Genomic DNA, 24,414 nt, shown 5'->3' with positions numbered 1-24,414 from the left:
GTACTTTCTTGTCTTTTAAGCACCAGGCAGAGTTTCTGAGGAGTAAAACTCTCTGTGCTGGGGGAAGAGAGTGGTTTCCAGTTAATCTGAGGCCAATCCGGGCATGCTACAGTTTGTATAATGCCCCTCCCCATACCTCTTCCTACCCTTGAGAAAGTGTTTCCTCCCTGCACAGGATAGGGGTGACACAACAAAGCACTGACTGGGACTCACCTTCCATCTGCCCCTGTATTTTCAGATAACGACGTTCGCAAAATGAGCAGCCTGACTGGGTCATCTTTCCTGTGTATGTATCTTCTTCCTGACAGTTCTGTTCATTAATGATATAGGGACTCAGAGGTCAATTTCAGGCTAGGCTTTCCTAGAGCTTGGAGTGAAAGAAATGCTCTTTCAGACTGTGATTCCAAGAATCCTTCAGGCAGCAAAGTAAGGAGATTCTGGGAGTTATGATCCCAAAAAAGTAACTTCTGCTGGCTCTGATCAGGCAGATATTGGTGAATAAAGGGGTGGGCTTTCTGCTGACTTTGCCCATACTTTACTTGCATCATATAAGATAAGTTTTTTGTGCGCTCCAGCTGTGCCACTTGGATGTTGCAATGCCATATTCAGCTCTCCAGTTTAGGAGGTGTTTAGTTAGCTTTTGTCATTATCATATTCTTCTTTGACATAGCTGCTTTACAGCAGTGCTTTTAAAATCTTTGTTTACCCTTTTGAGTGACAGGCAGATATTTGTCAGCTTGTCACTTTTGGTGGGGTTTGACAACTTACCAACGGAAGTTGAGTTTACACACAGGAGACCTGGCTTGACTGTCTCCATTCTGAGGCCCTGATTTTTAATGTTCTCTTACCCTCCTTAGAGTAGGTCATAGTTTGAAACCAGTACAGGTGATGGCAAGGAATGAAGAAACCAGTGTAGGTACAAGAGACTTACAGAATGAATATTTCTATCTTACAGAGCAGCATCAGTTACAAATGTTCTTGAGCATCTCCCATGATTAAGCAGACTTGACACCTACCGGAACCTGTTACAACTTCTGTGGGTGGCTTCTGTTGCTGCTTCTTGCTGATGGACCAGGCAAAGAGCCACAGCTACAACTCATTAGCTCACCCCAGCCATAATTTCTTTCTCTGGGTCTAATGGGGTGATGGTGTTGTGGCTGTCCTTTTGTTATGGCAATTTGCTATCGCCATCGTTCCTAGTTTTAGTTTGCTCTTCTACGCACTCCCCATTTCCTTTCTGTGCCTCTATAGCCAGTTCTCAGAAAGCAAAGAGCATGTAGCCTCTTCCATCTGTGTCTTCATTTCTCTTGTGCAAGATCTGTAAAATGTTGAGTTGGTTCTGTATATGTTGGTATGAACAGTAATGGTATCAAGTGAGTCAAGTGTAGAGCAGTATCTGTACTGGATCAGTTAAAAGTTAGAAATAAGAGAAACTTTTGATTTATCCACAACTCTTTTTCAGGCAAAGATGATATTAAACCTGGAATCGAGGCAAATAGTTCAAATATTGGGCCAGATGTAATACCCATGACACATGAAACTAGACTGCCAGTAAAGAAAAGTGGAATTTGAATTAAATTTGAATCGGAGGTGGCAATATACACTGCCCCTGCTCTGTAGAAAAAAAGTCCCCCCCCCCCCCGGAATATGCCAGTTGCCTTTGATGAAGCCATACTGCCTCTTTTTATAGGCTTGGAACAAAAGAATGTGAAGCAGGGTCTCAAGTGGTTGCATTAACAAAATAGGGGAACTTTTGAATCATTTCTATAAACCCCAACTTTTATACCATCTCTGCCTGATGAAAACTTCTGGAGAACTTGAAAGTTTATCTTGTTTGTAATACTTTGGTGGTTCCATAAAGGCATTGATCAACCTCAGATTTTGTCTCCATACATGTATCATACGGATATTTTTTGTGCTTGGAATATCAAGCATCTTACTTAATGTATACTCCATTTTACATGCTGAATGCCCTCCCTTCACTGTTCAAATGCAAATAGGGAGAGTCTACAGAATTAACATGTATGACTCTTATACATTTGAATTTATAATGTCTTGCAAATGCCCTGAGGTAACCCAGCTCCTCAGCAGTCTATTTTCCATCATGTGTTTTCTTGTTGCCATCCAATGGTATGTATGGAGTTGCATCTATAAATGCTCAGGCAGTATTTATTAAATCCACCTTTTTTTTGCTTTTCATGCCTTCATATGTATTGTTGTGAAGTAAGATGTGTGGTGCATGATATGGGTGGGATGTGGATGGAAAGCTGTTCTCAAGAGCTACAGTCTATTTACATTTTCTCCTACTCCCCACCTTCCATAAAGATAATCTTACAAAACTAAGGAAGTTTGGGAAAGGTTTTTTGCTTTCCCATATGTGACAGCCTATGTCTGATTTATCCTTTTATTTGTTTCTTATACTACTGTAGGAAAGACGGCTTTTCTTTACTGACAAACCCTTTGCCAGTTACATTGCAGCTTCTTAAGGGCAGGTTGTTGGAGGCATCATGAAGCCCCTAACTTTAACTCTTGCCTGTCAGCTCTGTTTCATTCTCTGTTTCTTCTAAAACCAGTTACCTCTCTCCCTCCTCCATTTACCCTGACTTTTATCTTCTGATCCTGGTCCTTTCTCTAGTGCCAGTGTCCGTCTCTCGTTCCTTTGCCTTCACCAGAGGGGAATCTTTGGCTGGCTCCCCAGGTAACTGTGTATGTGGCACCCAGCAAGGTTCCCATTCTGCTGCCTTATGGTTCTGGGTCTGTGCTTCTCTGAATTCTTCCTCCTATCCCAATCACAGCACTGTGCATGTAACACTGTCTTGCATGCAGAATAGCACTATGCATATTGTACATGTGGTGCTTCTGCGCAACTGCATCTATTTGCCTGTGCTAAGTAATATTTTGTATTCAGGTCTGTATATAATGCTCCAGAGTCTGTTGCTTTCTTACACTGTGCCATGCACAGGTAAGAGCTTGCAATCAAGTATATGGAAACGTATTCGTGGTACCAATGTGTGCCTATACATAAATGCACTCCATGTGTTCCTGTGGATATCAAAAGGGAGAAATAAGCCTTTCTTTGTCCAGAGACACATCTCCCTGACTGATGGATTGTGAGCACACCGTTCCAGCTGTGCATGATTTTTTTTCACTTTTATATTAGTAGTGTACTGTATTCTCAGCATCATCCGTGGTAGCTTACTGCAGAGGAAATTTCCTACTTGATAGAAACTGGTCAAGAGAGAAGCCTGGGGAAAAGGCAGGAAGAATATGGAAATACATTTAAGTCATGGCATACATGTTGATAACTACATCTAGCAATTAAAATATTATGCCTTTTGGATAGGCAGGGAAGAGTTAACAAGGAGATAAGAGTTAAGAGGGAAATGCAGTTTTTGAAAAAGGACTGCATAAGAAAAGCTACTGCATCCAGTGGAATAACTTTTGCTCTTGGAATAGAAATGCTCAAAAAAGCACAAAGAGAAGCAAAAGTTATTGAAGGATGATGAGAGTGGAGGCATTTCAGTTTAAGGTGGTTATTGCTCTTTTATCTCAGGCCTTTTCCAGATGGGGCTTAGCATGGAAGTAAGATTTAGATCCCCAGGAATAGTCAGGAAGAAAGATACCGTATTTTTCGCACCATAAGACGCAGTTTTTTTCCAAAAATCATTGGGGAAAAAGTGTATGCATCTTATGGAACAAAATTCCCAGATTATTTTTTTTCTGTTTTCTTCGCCTAAAAATTTGGTGCGTCTTATGGAGAGGTGCGTCTTATGGAGCGAAAAATACGGGTAAGTGTGTCCCAAGAATATAGGAATGGAGATGGGACAGGGTAACTCTGGGTAACATTTTGTAAGCATGAAAATGTAAGCTTCATTAGAGCTTATACCATAAGCTGCATAATCATGGCACTGTCCCCAAAAGAAATGATCAGGCTCCTTCTTCAAAGTGCTGCAAAATCTGTCTTTTTTTTTTTTTTAAAGCAAAATAGTGGCTGGAACGGGAAAATTGAGCTTCTGTATGTTTAGAAAAAAGAACCAATGTGCCTCTAAGCACATATTTAGCAAAAAAATAAACAAAACAAAACACTGTTTTCCAGTGGCAGATCTACACTCACAGCACTTCCCACACAAAGATTCATTCCTGGTCTTCCTCCAAGCTTTCTTAAAGGAATCTAAAGCAGCAGCAGCAATAAAGGAAGAAGACAACAATGAAGATGAGCAGGATTTTGTTGTTGCTGTTTAACCATTTTGGACTCAGCAGCTCTACTGCCAGGCGCTCCAAGATAGATAAACAGATTCAACTCCATACTCTGTCTGTTCCTGCTAGATAACATGGGGGAAGTGGGGGTGGGGGTGTTTGAACATTGGAAAAGTGAAAAACTATTTTTACTCCCTTCTGTAAATTCTGATCCTCAAGCTCAGAACAGCACTGCTATAAGCAGCTTGTTACAGGGTAGCTGTAGCCCCAAGCAGAAGCACTTCTCTGAAGAGTTGGGGATAAGCTGCAACGTTTCATTGTTCCTCTTTGATGATAGTGGTGCCCCAGAACATCTATTGAAGACATGCATTTCTACCAGGAGAAAGAATTAAACAGACCAACATGGTGCTACTTGTTCTCAAGCTGTGCTCATGTGAACAAACCTGCTACTCAGATCTGTGAAGGCTTCTGTTCCTGCTATCTGTAGAAGCCATCAGTAAATACGAAGCTACACATTTCCATGCTGTCAGTTACTCTTCTTTAAAAAAACCCTTTCAATTTGTTGTTTATTAAGAATTATTTCAAGTAAGAGACAATTTCTCCTAATTCTGTTTCAGTCTTGCCTTTGATAGCTTATTTCTGCAGGAGGCAGAATTACAGTGGTGACCTGAATCTATGTCATGTGAATAATCCTCCAAATTTTCCTGTTGCTAATACCCTTTCTGCAAAATCCTTCTACAAATCAGCTTGAAAAGTATAGTGTGTATTTGTGCATGTTTGAGAACAGATGTTGTTTTAAAGCAGTATGCAGTTCTTTAGTTAGTAGGTTGCTGCCTCTAGCCACATTGTTTAGTGTGTTCTTGCTCATTGCCACCCTCTCCATTTAGTTCTGTTGGCAGCAGGTGCTCAACATTTTTTCTTTTAGCGAATTTCGGTATTGCCCCTTAGGGCCACTCTGATATGTTTTGTTAGGGTATTGAAGACAAGTTAAAATGGCTAACTTCAGAAATGTTGGGCTGTAATGTAAGCCGAGTAGCCTTATGTAATGCAAACCCATTGGGACTTAACCTTTGAGGAGATGTGTTGCAGGAGTGATCTAAGCAGTGCTTTGACGTATTTTATAGACCCTGTACTTTGGGAACAGTATTTTCACTGCATCAGAAATAATCATTTCCCCCCACTGCTTTATCTTTTTCTCTAGTGAACCAGTCACCATCTCGTTGCAGTGGATTAAACCGCTCTGAGTCACCCATTCGAGAACGCAACGACTATGGAGGAAGCAGTACCCAGCTTCACAGTGGTAGCAGCAACAACATCTACACGCCTGATTACTCCGTCCACATCCTTTGTGATGTACAGTTTGTCAAGGTATCTTGACAAGTACAGACTCCTTGCAGTTTGCTGTGCAATGTGATCTTAATTGCCCAATGGATAACAGTGTGACTGTTAACAGTGTGACTGTGGCTGAGTAATTTATTTAGCATCAACAGCATAGATAGCATAAATCCTGTGTTGCTAGTTTACCATCCTGAGTTAGATGGATAAAATGGAGAGGTAAGACAAGATGGGATTTAAAAAAAAAAAAGAATGGTTAAGATGATTAACAAGGCCTTACAAATCTCAGAGAAGATAAGGGAAACAAAATGCAAGGGAGATAGGGAAAGTTACAGAAAATTGAATGCAGACTTCCAAAGAATAGCAAGGATAGACAAGAGGGCCTTCTTAAATGAACAATGCAAAGAAATAGAGGAAAATAATAGAAAAGGAAAAACCAGAGATCTGTTCAAGAAAATTGGAGATATTAAAGAAACATTTTGTGCATCATAAAGGACAAAAATAGGAGGGACCTAACAGAAGCAGAAGATATCAACAAGAGGTGGCAAGAATACACAGAGGAATTATACCAGAAAGATCTGGATATCCCAGACAACCCAGATAGTGTAGTTGCTGACCTTGAGCCAGACATCCTGGAGAGTGAAGTCAAGTAGGCCTTAGAAAGCCTGGCTAACAACAAGGCCAGTGGAGGTGATGGCATTTCAGTTCAACTATTTAAAATCCTAAAAGATGACACTATTAAGTGCTACATTCAATATGCCAGCAAGTTTGGAAAACTCAACAGTGGCCAGAGGACTGGGAAAGATCAGTCTACATCCCAATCCCAAAGAACGGCAGTGCCAAAGAATGCTGTAACTACCGTACAATTGCACTCATTTCACATGCTAGCAAGTTTATGCTCAAGATCCTCCAAGGTAGGCTTCAGCAGTATGTGGACCGAGAACTCCTAGAAGTACAAGCTGGATTTTGAAGGGGCAGAGGAACTAGAGACCAAATTGCTAACATGCGCTGGATTATAGAGAAAGCCAGAGAGTTCCAGAAAAACATCTACTTCTGCTTCATTTACTATACAAAAGCCTTTGACTGTGTGGACCACAGCAAACTATGGCAAGTCCTTAAAGAAACGGGAGTGCCTGACCACCTTATCCATCTCCTGAGAAACCTATATGTGGGACAGGAAGCAACAGTAGAATTGTATATGGAACAACTGATTGGTTCAAAATTGGGAAAGGAGTACAATAAGGGTGTATATTGTCTCCCTGCTTATTTAACTTATATGCAGACTATATCATGTGAAAGGCCGGCCTGGAGGAATCCCAAGCCAGAAATAAGATTTCTGGAAGAAATATCAACAACCGCAGATATGCAGATGATACCACTCTGATGGCAGAAGGTGAGGAGGAATTAAAGAACCTCTTAATGAGGGTGAAAGAGGAGAGTGCAAAAAATGGTGTGAAGCTCAACATCAAAAAACCCAAGATCATGGCCACTCATCCCATCACCTCCTGGCAAATAGAAGGGGAAGATATGGAGGCAGTGACAGATTTTATTTTCTTGGGCTCCATGATCACTGCAGATGGTGACAGCAGCCACAAAATTAAAGGAAAGTGATGACAACCTCGACAGCATCTTAAAAAGCAGAGACATCACCTTGCCAACAAAAGTCTGCATAGTCAAAGCTATGGTTTTTCCTATAGTGATGTATGGAAGTGAGAGCTGGACCATAAAGAAAGCTGACCGCCGAATTGATGCTTTTGAATTGTGGTGCTGGAGGAGACTCTTGAGAGTCCCCTGGACTGCAAGGAGAACAAACCTATCCATTCTAAAGGAAATCAACCCTGAGTGCTCAATGGAAGGACTGATCCTGAATTTGAAGCTCCAATACTTTGGCCATCTCATGAGAAGAGAAGATTCCCTGGAAAAAACCTTGATGTTAGGAAAGTGTGAAGGCAAGAGGAGAAGGGGACGACAGAGGACGAGGTGGTTGGACAGTGTCACCAAAGCTACCAACATGAATTTGACCCAACTCCGGGAGGCAATGGAAAACAGGAGGGCCTGGCATGCTCTGGTCCATGAGGTCACGAAGGGTCGGACATGACTAAACAACTAAACAACAACAACAGAGATGATTAACCAGGCACATCACATAGCATTTTCAAGTCTCTAGGCTTCTGCAGAACATTTATTTGGGGGAGATATCTCCCCCATTTATTTGAGATACAGTGGTGCCTCGCATTACGAGTGCTCCGTTTGACGATGAAATCGCATCACGACGAAGATTTAGCAATCACAAAACAATGTTCCCTATTGGGGAATTTCACTTTGCGATGATCGGTCCCGTTTTGCTAACCGATTATCGCAAAGCGATGATTTTTAGCCAGCTGATCGGCAGTTTCAAAATGGCCACTGGGTGAAAAACATGGCCGCCTGCTGTTTTCTGGCACGGATTCCTCACTGCATGGGCAGCGAAAATGGCCGCGCAATGGAGAATCTTCGCTGGATGGTGAGTTTTAAGCCCCTAGGAACGCATTAATTGGGTTTTAATGCGTTTCCATGGGCTTTTTAAAATTGCATGACGACGTTTTCGTTTGACAGCGATTTTTTCGGAACGAATTAACGTCGTCATGCGAGGCACCACTGTATCTTTGTGATCCTTTGGTTTTTGGGGTTACAAGTGTATTTTCTCTCGAATTCTAGTTACTCAGATTGCAAAATAAGTGCGATGAAATATAGTCATATTCCTGTTGTGGCATAATAATCCTTCCAGGTCTCTCTGTTATGGTACTAAGCTTCTAGTGCTATGTGCCATAGCATCTCTTTGGTATTGCTTGCATTGTGATATTAGAAGTTGATAGATACCAGGTAGAATTCACTATTCCTTTGTGCATGTAGTTGTTGTTCTTTAAAAAAAAAAAGATTCCTTAAAAACAAAGATGGAATTCAGTAAGGAGTAAGATTTTTTCTTACTACATCATTGGTGACCATATAACCTGGTAAGAAATGTTTTAGTAAAATGCAGGATCCATTCTCTACAGTAGTACATTTGCAGTATTTAGTATCTTTTCACACAAAAATCTTGTGTGTTTTTCACCCATTAGCATAGTATATAGTTTCTTCTTTGCTTTCCTTCTGATTCCAGCTAATGAAAAATAGTGTGGTTTTCATGTTAAGGTGTGCATTGGGATGGGGGGGCTTTGGCTCTCCTAATGTTTTGGTTTACCCATCAGCTCTACCCAACATAGCCAGTGGCAGGGGATTCTGGGTGATGTATTTGGTGTGCCAAAGGTCCTTCTCCCACGTTTAGAACAGTGAGCATGGAATACAGAGATCTGAAATATTGGACTTGGTAGTTACTTCTGGGTTGTGAATCTTTGGCCATGAATTCACTGTGTGGCCTTGAGGCTGGTGATGGTGCCTCAGGTTATAGGAGAAAACAAAATGAAGTACAAAAGTGATTAATTAATAGATCTTTTAATGCAAGTATCATTTGGGGCAGAGGTGTTGCTTTGCTACAAGAATGCTAATGTAAACTGTTTTGCAGGTGACACAGTTTTGAGAACAGATGTGACAACGGGGAAATGGTATAGCGGGGAATTTCTTCATGTAAGGTGAAGGATGAAGAAGAGGACTGCTAAAATCTCCCCATTGTATAGAAGAGAAAGGGTGGAAAAGAAGGGAAAGAGAAAAGATGAGATCTACTGAAGACCAGAATAGTGGAAACTGTTAGGCTTAGGATTTAACTAGAGGCAATAAGGAAGCATTGCAGAGCCTTTGTAAGCACAGAGACACAACTCTGATCGTGGTTAGTTGGTTTGATTTTGGCAGCACTCTCCTACTCTAGATGTTTTGAGCAGGAGAGCAGTGTTGCCACGAAATGGAAGAGCTCCAGAGATGAAGGAGCAGAAGTGTTGTGATTGTAGTCTGTAGCAGAGAATGTAGAAAAGCTGTAGAGATTCTGAACTGGCAGGACTAGAAAAAAAAATCTGAATCATTTGTGGTCTACCCGATGCCTCTAGATCACTCGGCAACAGTACCAGAATGCCCTGGCTGCAAGCCGAATGGATAGCTCACCCCAGACTCCTGACATGGAGGTTTTCAATGATGGAGACTCCACAAAGCCTCCCTCCACAGTCAGAGGCACCCCACAGACTCCCAAAGATGACCCTGGTCTTCTCCTGAATGAGCAGAGCACCATTGTGGGTAGGTACAGCTTGAGGTGTGCTCCATCGCCCTAGTTATGGAAAGCAGGGATGGGTAACATTAGCATGCCTGGTGGCCAACATTTTGTCTTTAGTATCCATAGGATGCGTGTGTGTGTGGCGGTGTGTGTGTGTGCCAGGCTCTAAAATGGCAAAAGGAGTGAGCGAATGAATTTTAAAAAAAATATAAGGGTCTGGACATCCACTGCAGATATTGACATTTTGTTTTTTAATATGAAAATCATTGTTCTTGAAGCATGCAGGAGCAGAAAAACATGATTTTATTACCAAAATAGAAAAAGTTGCTGTTTAATCTGGAGCACTGGGTGGGGATTGAAAAACAGGCCTTTGAGGCAACTGACAGTCTGCAGGCCACACATTGCCATCCCACTGTACAGATATTTATACTGTTCCAGGCCAATTCAGAGGCTTGCTTCAATATGCCTTTAACTTACTAATCACAAATTACATCAGCACCCATCCTAGTTTAGGACCTCAAAGTGTTTTAAATCAGGACATACTGAAAAAATTGGAACTAGCTTCACTGTTGTTATTTTGTTAGTTATTGCATTTGTGTAATTTCTGATTTTCTCCTTGATCACTCTTCAAATAAATGTGCTGTCTTCCTGTTTGAAATGCAGTATGTGTACCTGATGTACTAGATGCTGCAGTTTCTCTATCTGTATCCTACAGTTAGCCAGTCAGATGGGCGTCTGAAGAGCCCCACAGATTCTGTGTTCCTACACATGGAGGGGATCTCTCACATCCAACAGGGGTCAGCAAGTGGCACAGAAACTAATATACAACAAAGTGAGTGCTCTAAAACTAGTGAGAACATCTGGACAGGAATAGAAATTACACCCTCAAGGTGTCAGAACAAGTCCTACCCTTATATTGGCTCTTATTGCCTTACAGAAAATGAGGGCTGTTTTGTCAGGCTGGAACATGAAGTCTGCAACAGAGAAATGGAATTCACCACTTCTCCTAGTGGCCCCGAGGAACCCCTGGGCAAGAAGCTGCTTCGAACCCTTAGTGAGTCACACCACAGCCCCTGCAGTGGGTGAATTCATGCGGGGGGGGGTGCCATTTGACACCACAGGTATACAGTTCCAGTCACTTGAACCTTGCCTTGGTCAGCTTGGTCAGACAGTGGATATTTCTCATCTGCAAAGGAACAGATGCTCATGGTGTCTCCTATCCACCAGCCACCATGCTGTTTAAGCCTGTGGAGTTTACACTGACTGGTGAGAAGTTTGGATATTGTAACCCTCGCTTGCTGACATTAGCCTCTGCAGCAGGGCATTTGTGCCAAAAGTGGCTGCTGGCCCTGATACTATTGTGCTTGGTTTTGCAGGTGGAATAAAAAGAAAGCCCTCGGCGGACAGCGAAAAGAGTGCAGATGATAATACTAACTTCACATCTCTCTTCACATGAGTGGCAACGTGGTATTGCTCCTCCCACAGGTTTGTAGTGTTTATTGACCTTTACAAGTAATGCTGGTCTCTTCTTCACCTGTGTACACCTGTTGTACATTGAATGCACATGAGGGCATCCACATGAGAGCTTGGAAGTGTTATTTATTTGGACTGTACCTCATCCACCAGAGCTGCTATTCTTCAGCAATCCATCACATCTTTCTTAATCAAAGTGTTAAAGCACAGTGTTGGCTTTATACTTTAAAAAAAAGCACAGCAGGTTATTTGGTGAACTTTTACACTGACGAAAAATGGTGGCAATGGACACTTCCTGCTATATAAGTGCAGATCCATGCACTCATCACCTTGTGACCTGCTGCTTCATTAGAACACGGTGAGAGAGCTTTGCTCCTGTTCCCCCCCCCCCAAATTTCTCAAACCAATCTGAACTATAAACTAATTAATAGGGACTTTAAAAAACAGACAAGGATGTTTAGAGCGACATGCAGTAACTGCAGCCTTCAGAAGTGATGATTCACTTTTTGAATAGGCAGCATCCTCCCCATGCATATTATTTAATACCAATAAAACACTGAGTAATCAGTAAGTGTAAGCTTCCAGTTGCTTTTGGTTTCATTTTTGGTACAAGTTGGGTGATCTTTATGGTCTATGAAAGGTCCCAAGGCCAGAAAATTAACCCCCTGGACCTGCTCCATCGGTGTTGCAGACTTTCATGTGTTTCCATCAGAGTTCTCCAAGATGATGGAAGCATAGTGTAAGTGGAGTTTCCTTTTAATTAACGAACATGGATGCTGGAAACTTTAGATGCATCCCTCAAGAATGCAAAGCCTTTATTTGGGGGCTGTATTCTTCCAAAACAGGAGATTTGCAGCTATTGGAATTTGCTGCTGAGGATATTCTTGCAGCTGCACAGAAAGGCCATAAGCTTTTTGAGAGGCTGAGGGTGCCTGACACATCTTGTGGGCTCCATGAAATGCTGTAGGAAAAGGGGGGGGGGGGGAGATAATCTTTTAGGTGCACATTTGTGAATAGCTGTTTTTCCTTTCTCAGGTCAGCAGCATGCCAGCCGACCGTGGTAAGATTCATGTGTGCGTGATGGCACCTGCTTTTTTCTCACATCAACTAATCCCCTGCCTCCAGGGCTTGCAAGTCAGAGAGCAGCCCTTTGAGCTCAAGAGGGGACACCAGCACACAGAGAGAGCTGAGCACCAAGGCTCAGTGAAAGGTAGAAATGAGAAGAAACCAACCGATCGGGTATCCCTGTGGGCAGCTCAGCAGGGCAGTACCATCACCCCCTCTCACAAAATTACTTCCATTGGAGTAATGACCAAGGGGAGAGGAGTGGCACACAGCCAGCTCTCCTTCCTGTTGGAAGTTCCTCTTGCATGGTCCAGCTCCCTACCTGGACCTCTGCGCATGTTTGTTTGTTCAACAGCAGCATCACACCATACACAGTATTCATGTGCATTACCTAGATTTGTCCTGACCCATTGGTATTTGTAACCAGCACCTCTGGGCTGAAGTGCAGATTCATGCACTGATCACCTTCTGACCTGTGAGCGCCAAGCAACACTAACATGGACACTTGGCTATAGAACAACAAAACCCCAGCCTCCAGGGCAATTTAGAGCAAAGAGGAAGTTTTGACATCAGGCATCTGTAAGGGAAAAATAAAATGTACTTGTTCTACATTAAACCAGTCCCTTTCACATATATATTTGGATGGGTATTATAGGGAGGAAGGGCGAGTGAAAAGGCACAGCAACATAGGAGGGACTGCCAGGAGAGTTCTGCTTTTCAGGTCCTGAGTGTGCAAGTGGAGGTTGAGTCTATCTATGGAACATAGTTCCAAACAGGTTTTTGCTTGTATGGCATCACAGAGGTTTCAAGGGCAGTTAGAGATAGGTTGTTTCAGAATCTTAGGAGTATTGAGTGAAGAGGAGTACTTCTGGATTTGATCTCAACCTGGAAGAACAACAACAGCCCAGGATCAAATGTAATTTTCTACCAAGGAAAGCAGCTTTGTTCTCCTCTCCTAACCACTATGATATTGGTTTAAAAAGAGCATGGCATGAAGAGATGTTTTATTTTGGTGCACTGACAGGAAAAAGGTACAGTTATTAAGATTACAATCTTTACTTGTGCAAGGCCAGAAACGGCACCAGCCTTGCTCCCTGAAATAGCCCATGCAACCAATACACAGGAACCAACGATTTTGGTATTTACCTCACAACATACTGCTCCTTTGCTGCAGCAGGCATGGGCCAGAGAGGGTTACATAAAGTGCAAATGGTCACACGGAAAAGGCAATGAAAGAGGCCACGTGCTTGCATTCTAGAATGAATCACTATCAGTACTAGGTGTGCAAAATCAACAGCTCGCACACAGGAGGAACAGAAACATTGCTGTCTCATTCCTGCTGCCATGCTTGCATACAAATAGAGGGCCATTAAAGAGGCAGGGAGACACTTTGGTGTCATAATTGCTGTTCCAAGTCCCTAGTGAGTCATGGATGTGAGGGAGATGAGACTCTGTTATAAGATGAATGAAATTAATTGTTCTTGTGGCTGAAGATCACATTAATTTGCATACAGGTGCGCATAATTTTCCTGACCGTTCTGTTCACTACACTCCCCATGCAACCTAAGCAGGATTCAAATTCAAGCAGGTGAAAAAAGTACAAAGGACTAATTAAATCCTCTTTCGAACAACTCTTCTGTTTGCAGTTGCCCCCCCATCCAGCTAATTTTGCACCTGCAGGGGAAAAAGAGGTAGCCTTCAGAACGGGCAGTATTTAAACAGAAAAGTGGCAAGAAGGGAGGGGAAAGGATTAAGTAGCATCCCTCTATTTACATTTCTACATTTCAATAATTTTGGTTTTAAAACACCTAAAACATTAAGGGGAGGAATTTAAGACGCAACTGCATGCAAGGGATGGCTTCAGATTTACTGGATCGTGGTGACAGCTTCATGGATGGAGTTAGCAACATAGTCCAGGTTCTTCGTAGTCAAGCCACACATGTTGATACGGCCACTGGCCATCAGGTAGATGTGTTTCTCCTTTATCATGAACAGTACTTGCTTTGCTGGAGAAGGAAAAAACACATATCAGACTCAGCAACAATACAGAGCAGTCTGTGCTAAGATGTATCTACTATGGAAAAGCTTACAAGAAGAAAAACCTTCAGTAAACAGAAAGAGACAAGGAGCAATAGATTCTAATCAGAGCCTGATGTGAAATGGAAGCTCAGTTGTGTTTAGACTTATAAATAAGGTAGAACTCTGCCTGGCTCTCCACCAATGAGGCAGCATATTAATACTCCGCACTGCCCAATCGTTCTCACTGGACGTGGGAGCAGCTAGACAACAGCTGGTTGTTTAATGCAGGAGTGGGCAATAAACCTAGGTCTTTGTGAAAGGTGAAGTCTTGCTATTAGACTCCATATAGGGCATCCCCAAAAAACTACACCATCCACAGCCCTGGACCTCCCAGGAAACGTGGGAGAAGTTTCCTTTTTGCACAAGAGGTTGGCCCAAGACAGTCTGGGCTTGTTCCAACTGAGTGAAATGTGGGAGTATGTAGATGTATCTGTGGACAGGTACCCCCACAATTTTGCCTAGGGAATTCTTGGGAAAAATCTGAGACTTGGAGCCAAAAAACCCTGAACAATAAATGGGGGTTGGGGGTCAAAAAATTAACCACAAATATCTCACATGGGTAACACTTGGAGCCAATTTGTTGCCCAGAAATAGGCCAGGGGTGCAAAGTAAAAAATTCCAAACAACATAAAAGTGAAGCAGAATGGATAGAAATTCACTTTGGTATTTTGATGTGCTAGATGGTGCAGGCAGTCCCTACAAGCTATTTATGGGAACTGCCACTCCTAGAGACTTCTAGGAGCTACAATTTGTCCTTTTTTCACCATAAAAAGAAACGGCTGACGGCTGCACAAAGACCTGGCAGGGTGGGAGGTTGGGAGAACTGCATGCAGCCTGTCCTTTGCCTCATTTAATGTGATATTTGCACATACAGATAACTTCTCTAGTTCATTAGGGAATAAACAAACCAGACTGCTAGGTTTGGGTGTCAAGGAAAGCAATGAATGGTTTGTTATTTGTTTAGTTGCTCTGACTTGTGCTAAGTAGCTGAAGCAATATTTGTATTTCTAGTAGGCTAGAATTTTAAAGATTTCTTACTACTGTGTGCAAATACTCTCAGTGAGGAGCTGCATAAAACAGGTGGATGGAATTTGAGGTAGGGGACTATCCACTATGGGACCTTCCACAAGGTCACCCCAGGCAACTCTTCCTCTTCTTGGTCCATCCCCTGTTACAGTTTTTTGCCTGATCCATATCTCTACTCACGGTTGAGGCCAGTAAAGCTGAACATTCCAATCTGCTCTGTGATGTGATTCCAAGTCCCCGGTGTGCCCAGGGCCTCAAGACGAGACCTGAGTTCTGCCCGCATCAGCAAAACACGATCTGCCATAGTCTTCACATTCTGCTTCCTGTAACATGGGGGGGGGGATATATCTGAAGGTTGACCCAGCACCAACCTAACCCAGAGGAACAGAATTCAACTAAATTGTAATCTCAATTTGCCCACAACAGGGGAACGCCCAATAAATCTTGCCTTACTGGTTCTTACCACTCAGCAAAAAGCTCTGGGGAAGTGAGGGTAGTTGCCACAATACGAGCCCCCTGGGATGGGGGGTTAGACCAAGTGGTACGGACAATCTTCTCCATCTGAGATAAGACCCGCTGCACATTGTCTGCATCCTTGGCCACAACAGTCAGGTTTCCCACCCGCTCGTCTGTGGAGACAAACAGAATTGCAAACCATAAGCCTCCAGCTTCATACGATAGCAACCCACAGAGTGAAAAAACAAGCCCCGCTTCCCAAGATTCAAAGCGGCATTTATTTGTAAGTTTACCATTTTCTGAAGCTTTTTAAAAGGCTCCGAAAGTGGAAGGTTTCAGCATCAAAATCATACAGTGCAGAATTGTTTAAAAAAACAGTTCTGAATCCAGCAGACTTGTTCCACTGACGGAACTACTTCCACTGGCAAAACCTGGAAGGTTCCTGCTCCCTCTGCAGCCCTCCCCCGTGTGCTGTCAAAATCTTTTCCAGGAAGTTCAGCTCTGGTGCAGATTTTCAAAATGGAACATAGGGAAGGAAAAAAATAAACTCCCACAGTGCTAGCAGTCACATGCTAGCACTACACTGGCTTTAGTCCAAAGAAACAATAATGCAAGGAGAAAACATCACCAAATAATCCAATTAGTAGGAAAATTAAATACTCACTGTATAAGCCAAAGTTTTTTGAGAAGGACTGGGCACAAAAGAGTTCAAAACCCTCTGAAACAAAGTAGCGTACAGCCCAGGCGTCTCTGTCCAGACAACCAGAAGCGAAACCTTGATAGGCTGAGTCAAAGAATGGGAACAGGAACCGGCGCTGCAAGAAAGACAATCAGTTGTAGTTTTGGGATGCAGTGCATTCTTCACAGCAGACTTTACTGCCCCCTGGAACCACATCCCATTTATTGGTCCCCACACTGAGCTCCTTGCCATTAAGAAGCCAACAACTAGAAAAATTAAATTATGCAAAAAAGGAAACTTAGCTTCATTGGCTTAATTGAGCCAGATCACAACATTTTGCTTTTGGGCACAGAACCTAGGAGTATCTTATAGCAGAATTTGATGTTTTACTGCCTGAAGCATACACAGCCTTGTTACTCTTTAGTGGCATACCTTCATAACAGCAGCAATTTGCTTCCATTGTTCTTGTGTAGGATCTGTGCCAGTTGGATTATGAGCACAAGCATGGAGGATAAAGATGGAGAACTCTGGAGCTTTCTGGATTAGGGCAAAAAGAAAAAAGAATAGAATTTGGGCTATATAGCATTAATCATTCCTTTTTGGGACTCACTGATTAGATCCAAGTGAACTAGACAGGGAGAGTACAGTAGAATAAACATACATAAGAAATGAAATAAGACATTATTCTAGAAGACTCCTTTTCTGGAGTTGATGTTTAGCAGACATCAATGGATGTGATATAAAGATACCAGAATCACCATCAGATACCTAGAAATACGCACTTAGGCTGTGTACATATATACAGTGGTGCCTTGCTTAACAGGCGCCCCGTTTAACGATGAATCTGCATAGCGATTAACTTTTTGCAATTGTTTTTGCGATTGCATTGCGATGTTTCTAATGGGAAAAAATCGCTTTGCGATTATCGGTAAGCTGTTTCGCTTACCAATTTTCGCATAACGATGATTTCCCAACAGCCGAGATGGCGCTGGGTAAAAAAATTGGCCACCTGCTGTGTTTTCGCCCGGATTCCTCGCTTACTGGGCAGTGAAAATGGCGGCCGTATGGAGGATTTTCGCTTAAAGGTGAGTTTTTTTGCCCATAGGAACACATTAAACGGGTTTTAATGCATTCCTATGGGCTTTTTCTTTTCGCATAGCGATGAATCTGTATAGCGACAATTTTTGCTGCACGGATTATCGTCGCTATGCGGGGCACCACTGTACCTCAATCCTAGTCAATATACAGGATTCCTGAGTGGTCTTGTGGGCAAGGAATGCAGACTCTCCTAGCAAAAGTTTGGCTACCCAAAAGTAAGTCTAATCTAAATTTAACACACTAATTAAAGCACTGTATTAGGTCATTCCTACTCACTGTGAAGTGTAGCTCTTCTAAAACTTCTAAATAGCAGGAGACTGTGGCCCTTTTCAATCCTAAAAAGCAACCTCCAGCCCTATTCAGATCTTCATCTACTTTGCCCTCCCCTTGTATGGCAAGTTGACCCACCTCTAAGTCCTCTAGAAATCCCTTGATGTCTAGACCCCTCTTTGCAGGATCCCAGTAGTGATAGGTTCGGATGTCCTTGAAGCCAGCATCCGTGAAGACAGAGTTATGGTTTTCTGTGGAATGTGGAGAAGCATTTGTAATTCAAGTTTGCGACACTTGGGACCAAGCTGCCTTTCATTTTTAAGTATTTTGAAACGTTGGAGATACAGGGCAGGGGGTGTATTTTGAAGCGTTGGAGATACAGGGCAGGGGGGTGAGGTTATGAAGCTTTGAAACGTTACTGCCCTGGTTTACAGCTATCTGAATCCACCGCCTCCCCCAGCATGGCTGTTAAGAATTTTGGGAACTGTAATGCAGGAAGCTTTCTAAACCATGCAGGGACCCCAACCATCCATCTCTCTGCTTCATACCATGCCAAGGATTCGAGTTCAGGCCTCAGCACTCACCCCAAGAAGGGGAAGAGATGTAGACAGGGGTTGCTGTGTTGTTGGTTCCATTGTACCAGCGTCTCAAGAACTCTGCTCCAATACGCAGAGCCCCCGTGCCTCCCAAAGACTGGACACCCCCAACCTGGAACAAAGGAAAAGGAATCATCAGTAAACAGATAATATTTTCAGGAGAGGAACTGTGTATTCTACCAGCAAGTATCCTTTTTCCAAAGAATATACATGTTGATTGCACTGGGATTCTAAGTCACCTCCAAATTCCTCTGTTCAGCCAAAGTCCATAGAGCCTTTAGGTGACTGAAGTCTGCAGACACAAACTGACATTATGCATCAGAGTGCCAACTTCTTTGTGCCCTAAGCCTTCTGCATCACCCCCACTTCTGTTCCTGAAGAGCTCACCCCATGCCCAGCCATTTCCAATGTCTCTCCACCCAGGCCAGGAGAAATAACTTTTGGTCCTCCAAGCATTTTAGACTACAGCTCTCAGAAGCTATAGCCAACTTGGCCAGTTATAAGGGATTATTGGGGGGGGGGGGGTATAGTCTACTCTAAAGCACCTAGAAAGCCAAACATTCCCTAGTTCTAACTGAGTAGAAGCCAGTTGTTTCAATGGCACAATGCCTTTTCATTTGTGCTCTCAGAAGTACTTGTCCATTAGCATTCGCTCCCTAGCTCCACCAGTCACCAATTCACCAGCCTGAAAAGCTGCACAAAATAATCCCCACTTCTGGAAGCTAACTCGCCACCCAGCTCAAGACCTTTTGTACCAAATTAATAATAGGTATTTCCTCTTCAGGCTCACCCTGTTCTCTTTGATGGCAGGGCTGTCCTCTCCAAGGGCAATACGTGAGGAATTGGCACGAAATTCTGGCAAGCCCAAGATAGGAAGGTACTCATGATTCAAGCTGGTGTCTTTGGTAATCATCATCTCCACCTTCCTTACCACTGGCAAGACCCATGGCTGACCCTCATCTGTGCGATAGGCTGTGGGGTGGAAGGGATAAAATTACTCTAAGCAAAGGCACACCAGTTGATAGTAAAGGGCTTAGTGCTGAGTTTCTTTTTCTTCCCTACTCCTTCCATTTTAGGATGCTCTGCCAAATTTTAAACCTTTGAATAAGACTGTGGAAAATATTAAAATCAAAAGTAAATGGTGGAAATACAATCAAAGTCATAAATACATGGGCAGTTCCAGTAATTAAATTTGAGCTGGAATAATAAATTGGACCCAAAATGAATTGGAAAAATTGGAACAAAAAACACAGAAACTAATGAACACACATCACGTACTATATCCAAAAAGTGATATGGACAAATTATATTTACCAGAAAAAAATAGATGTTGTGGATTACTGCAAAACAGCAGGTAGTAGAGGAGGAAAAAAGAAGCCTAAATGATTATGAAAGTGTAAGTAGAGGAAAATTGCTTACGGTGGGGAAAATGGAGAATATTTTAAAAACAGAAACAAAGACTCAATATAAGAAACAACAATTTGAAGTTGGGAAAATATGCCACTACATGGACAAAACCTGAAAAACTTTGATGGAAATCATCATCATCATCAGTTGAATGGGAGCTTTAAGCCAAGAGCAGTAGACCTCAACTCAGACCTGGACTGACAAATGCCCTCCCCAGTCAACTTCAGCAAAGAACTGAAAAGCCTACTTTAAATTGTGAGCCATAGACTGAGTTTAAGCTATTATCATGCAAAAGATACAATACAGGAGCAGGAGGAACTATATAAAATGATTTTCCCATTGTGCTCCCAGAGTCAGGATGATATGCTGACTGGAAGATTCTGCAAACTATGGTCCAAAAATATGGGAAGACTCTTCCAAGCTCTGACTGCAGGCCAAAGAACTCAGAAATAAAGAGTAAACTTTTAAAGGATGCAGGGCTAGCAACTATCTGAACAGTGTGTCCAGGTTGTACTCTGGTTCTTAATGCCAGGAGCAGAGTCCGCTTCCAATTTAAACATGCTCAAGGTCACACACACACCCAAGCAGAACCTGGACATTAGCCCAGATCTCTTGACAGCTGAGCCCCAGTCACAAGAATAACAGGTGGCAAAAACCCGGGCAGCATCACAACCCCACACCTGAGAGAAGCCAAAACAGTCAAAGCCTAAAGAAGAAAGCCAAATGACATTCTCCTCCAAGAACATTAAGCAGCAGACCAGATTAGGCTGCAGACCAGATTAAAGAGGAAAACATGATTGTAAGAAAGATAAGACTCCTGTTGACTATCTATACAAGTTAAACTGTGTACCCTGTTTCCCTGAAAGTAAGACATAACCTGAAAATAAGCCCTTGTATGATTTTTCAGGATGCTCGTAATGTAAGCCCTACCCACAAAGTAAGCCCCAGTTAAGTGAAACCCCACCCTCCACCACTGTGCAGCGCAGAAGAAGATAACATGACTGTATTTGAATAAGTGTAGATTGTTGTTTATGAAAAAATAAAACATCCCCTGAAAATAAGCCCTAATGTGTTTTTTGGAGCAAAAATTAATATAAGACCCTGTCTTATTTTTGGGAAAACATGGTAACTTACTGCAGTGAACTGCTACTAACCATGAGGTTGCTCAGCATGAATCTACTCTACAACCAGTGCCTCCTTAGTTACTTCACTTCAGTGAGTTATCAATTTAATTTGCATTAAATCACTGACAGGGTACAGCTGCAAATCAAAGCAGAGGAAACAAAAGCCTTTCCCCTCTCCAGCCAGTGTAAACCCCTTCCTTGTTTTATTTCCTCTGTACCTCTCATTACAGATTCTACACTGTAAACCAGGGTAAACTACAAATCTTCCTTCAGCATCTTCAAGGGTAGTCTATGGACCACATTTCACACCATTAGGCACCCATATTTGTAACCAAAAGCCCCATTACTAATAATTGGTACATTTTTTTAATGGTTGCCTTTTATGAAGTCTACAGGTTGGCTCCAGATTTAAAAGTAAACACAGTGATGGTAACAAAGTGCAAGTTATTCTACATTTGTATTGGCCTCTTACACCAGTGTCAAAAGCTCAATTATTGTACCTGTATCAATCAGCAATGGGGAATTATTTTTATATTTCTACACAGTATAGTCATTGAACCATATGCAATACAAAGTACTGATATAATATTTGAAAAATAAAGATGGTTCTAAGAACGTTCATGCCAGAACCTGCAAAACACAACATTTTTCTAAGTTCTGATTTTTAAGGAGTTTTAAGGAGACACACCACACCATTCAGAGTGACAGTAGGGTTTCCCTAATTGGAGGGCTTCAAGCAAAGTATAGAAAACACTTAGATACAGTCTAGACAGGGAGTTTGGACTAGATTGACTTCAAGACCCCATCCCAAATCTAAACAAAATAATATTAACACTCTTTCCCTGCTGCAGGTCAAAGTCTATAGAGGCAAAAAAGATCATCCATTGCATTCTCTAAAAAATGCAATGTCTGGTTTCCTCCTACACTTTTCCAGGAAATCTTCATAAGCCTTAAGGCAAAGGAACAAACATCTTAAAAGGATGTTAATTACAGGACTACAGAGCCTCTCATCCCAGTTATCTCCTATTTTAAACATCTTGGACAATATACTTTGCCAACTGAAAATTAGCCTGAACCATATGTGATGCACATACGTGGAAAATACATGATTTTCTTCCTAATAGCTGCCACTAGATAACACACAGCAAAAATCAACAAAGAGTCCTGAGGTACCTTCAAAACTCAGATTTAACTGATCAGTTTCATTTGACTAGCCAGTCTTATTGATTTAATTTTTGTTGGCCTTTAAGGTGCTACAAAATTGTTGGTTTTATTGCAATACATTAACATGGCTAAACCTCCAGTTAACATACAGAAGGGTTTCAAAGGTTGTATAAATAGCTGAAGTACTTCTGATCACCCTACATGGTTAAAGCAAAAAACACAACTTATTCAAGAGGAAACATATACTGAAAACAGTTGATTAAATATTTGAGTTTCATAGAATCATGGCAGGAATACCGAAACAGGGTTGAATTACTTGGCTGTGAAATGCTGATGCAAATAGCACCAGTCACCTTCACCACACAACTATCTGGGTATACATGTAGGTCTGACAACCAGCCTTTCTCTTTTCTTTTTAGTCTTGAAATAGCTTTTGTACTTTTAGCTGTTGCCTGGAAAGCAAAAATTCTCCAAGGGCAGAGCTGTCACAGACAGCATAAAGTTGCAATTATGCAGAAGGTACCATGGGCTGGATTTTAGGAGGTCATACAGACCTTGAAAAGTCCAAGTGGATCTGTGTGAAAGGAAAAAAAAGATGGTAGCCACCCTCCATATAGGGCAGCCTCCTTTGGCATGGTGCCTTCCAGATGGGTTTGATTGTCACTCTTCAGGCCAGCACATCTGGTGAGCACCAGGCCGAGGAAGGCTGACCTAGGCCAAGGGGTGGGAACTTTTTGGGCCATTCAGATATCTTGCATTTTAGCACCCAAAGCCCGGCCACTGGCAGAGGGTCGTGGGAGCTGCAGTCCAAAACCATCTCCTCTGCAGGGCCAAAGGCTGTGGGATTGATTGACTGACTGATTGCAACTCCGCTCTCAACAGTACTTCTGTGCATCCAAAATTGAGTCGAACCTGGGACTTCCAGTGCTCGAGCCCCCTTCGGAACCACTTCCCACCCACCCACCCCAAGGTCTCAGTCCCACAGCAGATCATTCGCCCCTCCGGGTCACTCACCTCCCACGCCGAGATTGACCTTGCGAGGGTCCTCGTCGGCGCGGAAATCCGCGGTGAGCTGGAAAACGGCGACAGGCAGAGCCTGCGGGACGGTGGCAAAAACGGATCCTGTTCCGGGAGCCATCGCGGGGGCGACGCCAAGGCTGGAGTTCCTGCAGCGCTCAATCAGCCACACTACCCGGAGGAGACTCTCACCTTCACCGACGGCCACGGAGAGACGGCCGCGAGTTAATCCCGGACTCCCACCCCGCTCACGGCAAGGACCCACGTTGCACCAACCAGAGAGCCGCTCTCGGGAAGAGTAGGCGCGGCAGCCAATCGCACGAGACACAAGGTAGGAGGCTGGCCTGCTTGGCGAATAGGATGCTGCAAATATTTGAAGGGCCTGGGATACAGCCAACCACCTTCTCATGAAGGCGGGCCAAAGGTGAAAGGACTTTTGCCACCCGCTGGAGAGCAACGAACGAGTCACAAAGGCGGTTGTAGAAATGAGATGCGACCTGCCAGGGAGACGGTTATGGGGCGGGGTGGGGGCTGTGCGGTTATGGGGCGGGGTGGGGGGGAAGGCGTAGATTGAATTTCTCAGGATGAAAAAATGGGTGGCTCAGGGACCCTGGAATTATTTTTCAGGTGGGCGGGCTCACAGTTGGCAGGCAGGTCCTTGTGAAAGTCGCTTCCCTGCAGGTGTGATTTTACATCTCTTTGTTTAATAGGCTAACGTTCTATTTTATACAATTCAATAGCATCAATTCTTCGGCGATCAGCCTTCTTTATGGTCCAGCTCTCACTTCCATACATCGCTACTGGAAAAACCATAGCTTTGACTATGCGGACCTTTGTAGGCAAGGTGATGTCTCTGCTCTTTAAGATGCTGTCTAGGTTTGTCATTGCTTTCCTCCCAAGAAGCAGGCATCTTTTAATTTCGTGGCTGCTGTCACCATCTGCAGTGATCATGGAGCCCAAGAAAGTAAAATCTGTCACTGCCTCTATATCTTCCCCTTCTATTTGCCAGGAGGTGATGGGACCTGTGGTCATGATCTTAGTTTTTTTATGTTGAGCTTCAGACCATTTTTGGTGCTCTCCTCTTTCATCCTCATTAAAAGGTTCTTTAATTCCTCCTCACTTTCTGACACCAGAGTGGTATCATCTGCATATCTGTGGTTGTTGATATTTCTTCCAGAAATCTTAATTCCTGCTTGGGATTCATCCAGTCCTGCTTTTCGCATGATGTATTCTGCATATAAGGTAAATAAG

At 42.9% G+C, this 24,414-nt stretch overlaps 2 protein-coding genes across 5 annotated transcripts in view; one reads left to right on the top strand and one right to left on the bottom strand.

Annotated features, from left to right (window-relative positions):
- Positions 1-12,863, top strand: part of CNNM1 (cyclin and CBS domain divalent metal cation transport mediator 1) — a 28,462-nt gene extending 15,599 nt beyond the window's left edge. For 2 of the 4 annotated variants that reach the window (XM_072995723.2, XM_072995720.2), the window contains 8 exons: positions 239-286; positions 2,636-2,698; positions 5,399-5,565; positions 9,549-9,732; positions 10,425-10,541; positions 10,647-10,763; positions 11,086-11,194; positions 12,218-12,863. In XM_072995723.2, the coding sequence (XP_072851824.2) occupies positions 239-286; positions 2,636-2,698; positions 5,399-5,565; positions 9,549-9,732; positions 10,425-10,541; positions 10,647-10,763; positions 11,086-11,165 (776 nt within the window). In that variant the 3' untranslated portion in view covers positions 11,166-11,194; positions 12,218-12,863. The remainder of the gene's footprint in view (positions 1-238; positions 287-2,635; positions 2,699-5,398; positions 5,566-9,548; positions 9,733-10,424; positions 10,542-10,646; positions 10,764-11,085; positions 11,195-12,217) is intronic. The other 2 variants (XM_072995721.2, XM_072995722.2) reach the window with 2 other exon arrangements.
- A 371-nt stretch (positions 12,864-13,234) lies between these two features.
- On the bottom strand, positions 13,235-23,458 carry GOT1 (glutamic-oxaloacetic transaminase 1). Its single transcript, XM_020803030.3, has 9 exons — positions 23,161-23,458; positions 19,242-19,423; positions 18,440-18,563; positions 17,994-18,106; positions 16,920-17,024; positions 16,473-16,623; positions 15,816-15,981; positions 15,533-15,675; positions 13,235-14,253 (listed from the first exon to the last, which is right to left on the bottom strand). Exons 1-9 carry the CDS (start codon positions 23,282-23,284, stop codon positions 14,114-14,116), a joined length of 1,248 nt encoding a protein of 415 aa, XP_020658689.1. The 5' UTR covers positions 23,285-23,458; the 3' UTR covers positions 13,235-14,113.
- Between the last annotated feature and the right edge of the window lie 956 nt (positions 23,459-24,414).

The sequence above is a fragment of the Pogona vitticeps genome, chromosome 3 (assembly GCF_051106095.1).
Source record: "Pogona vitticeps strain Pit_001003342236 chromosome 3, PviZW2.1, whole genome shotgun sequence".
Classification (NCBI taxonomy): domain Eukaryota; kingdom Metazoa; phylum Chordata; class Lepidosauria; order Squamata; family Agamidae; genus Pogona; species Pogona vitticeps.
The sequence above is the reverse complement of the archived record's forward strand: the minus strand, read 5'-3'. Positions and strand labels throughout refer to the sequence as shown.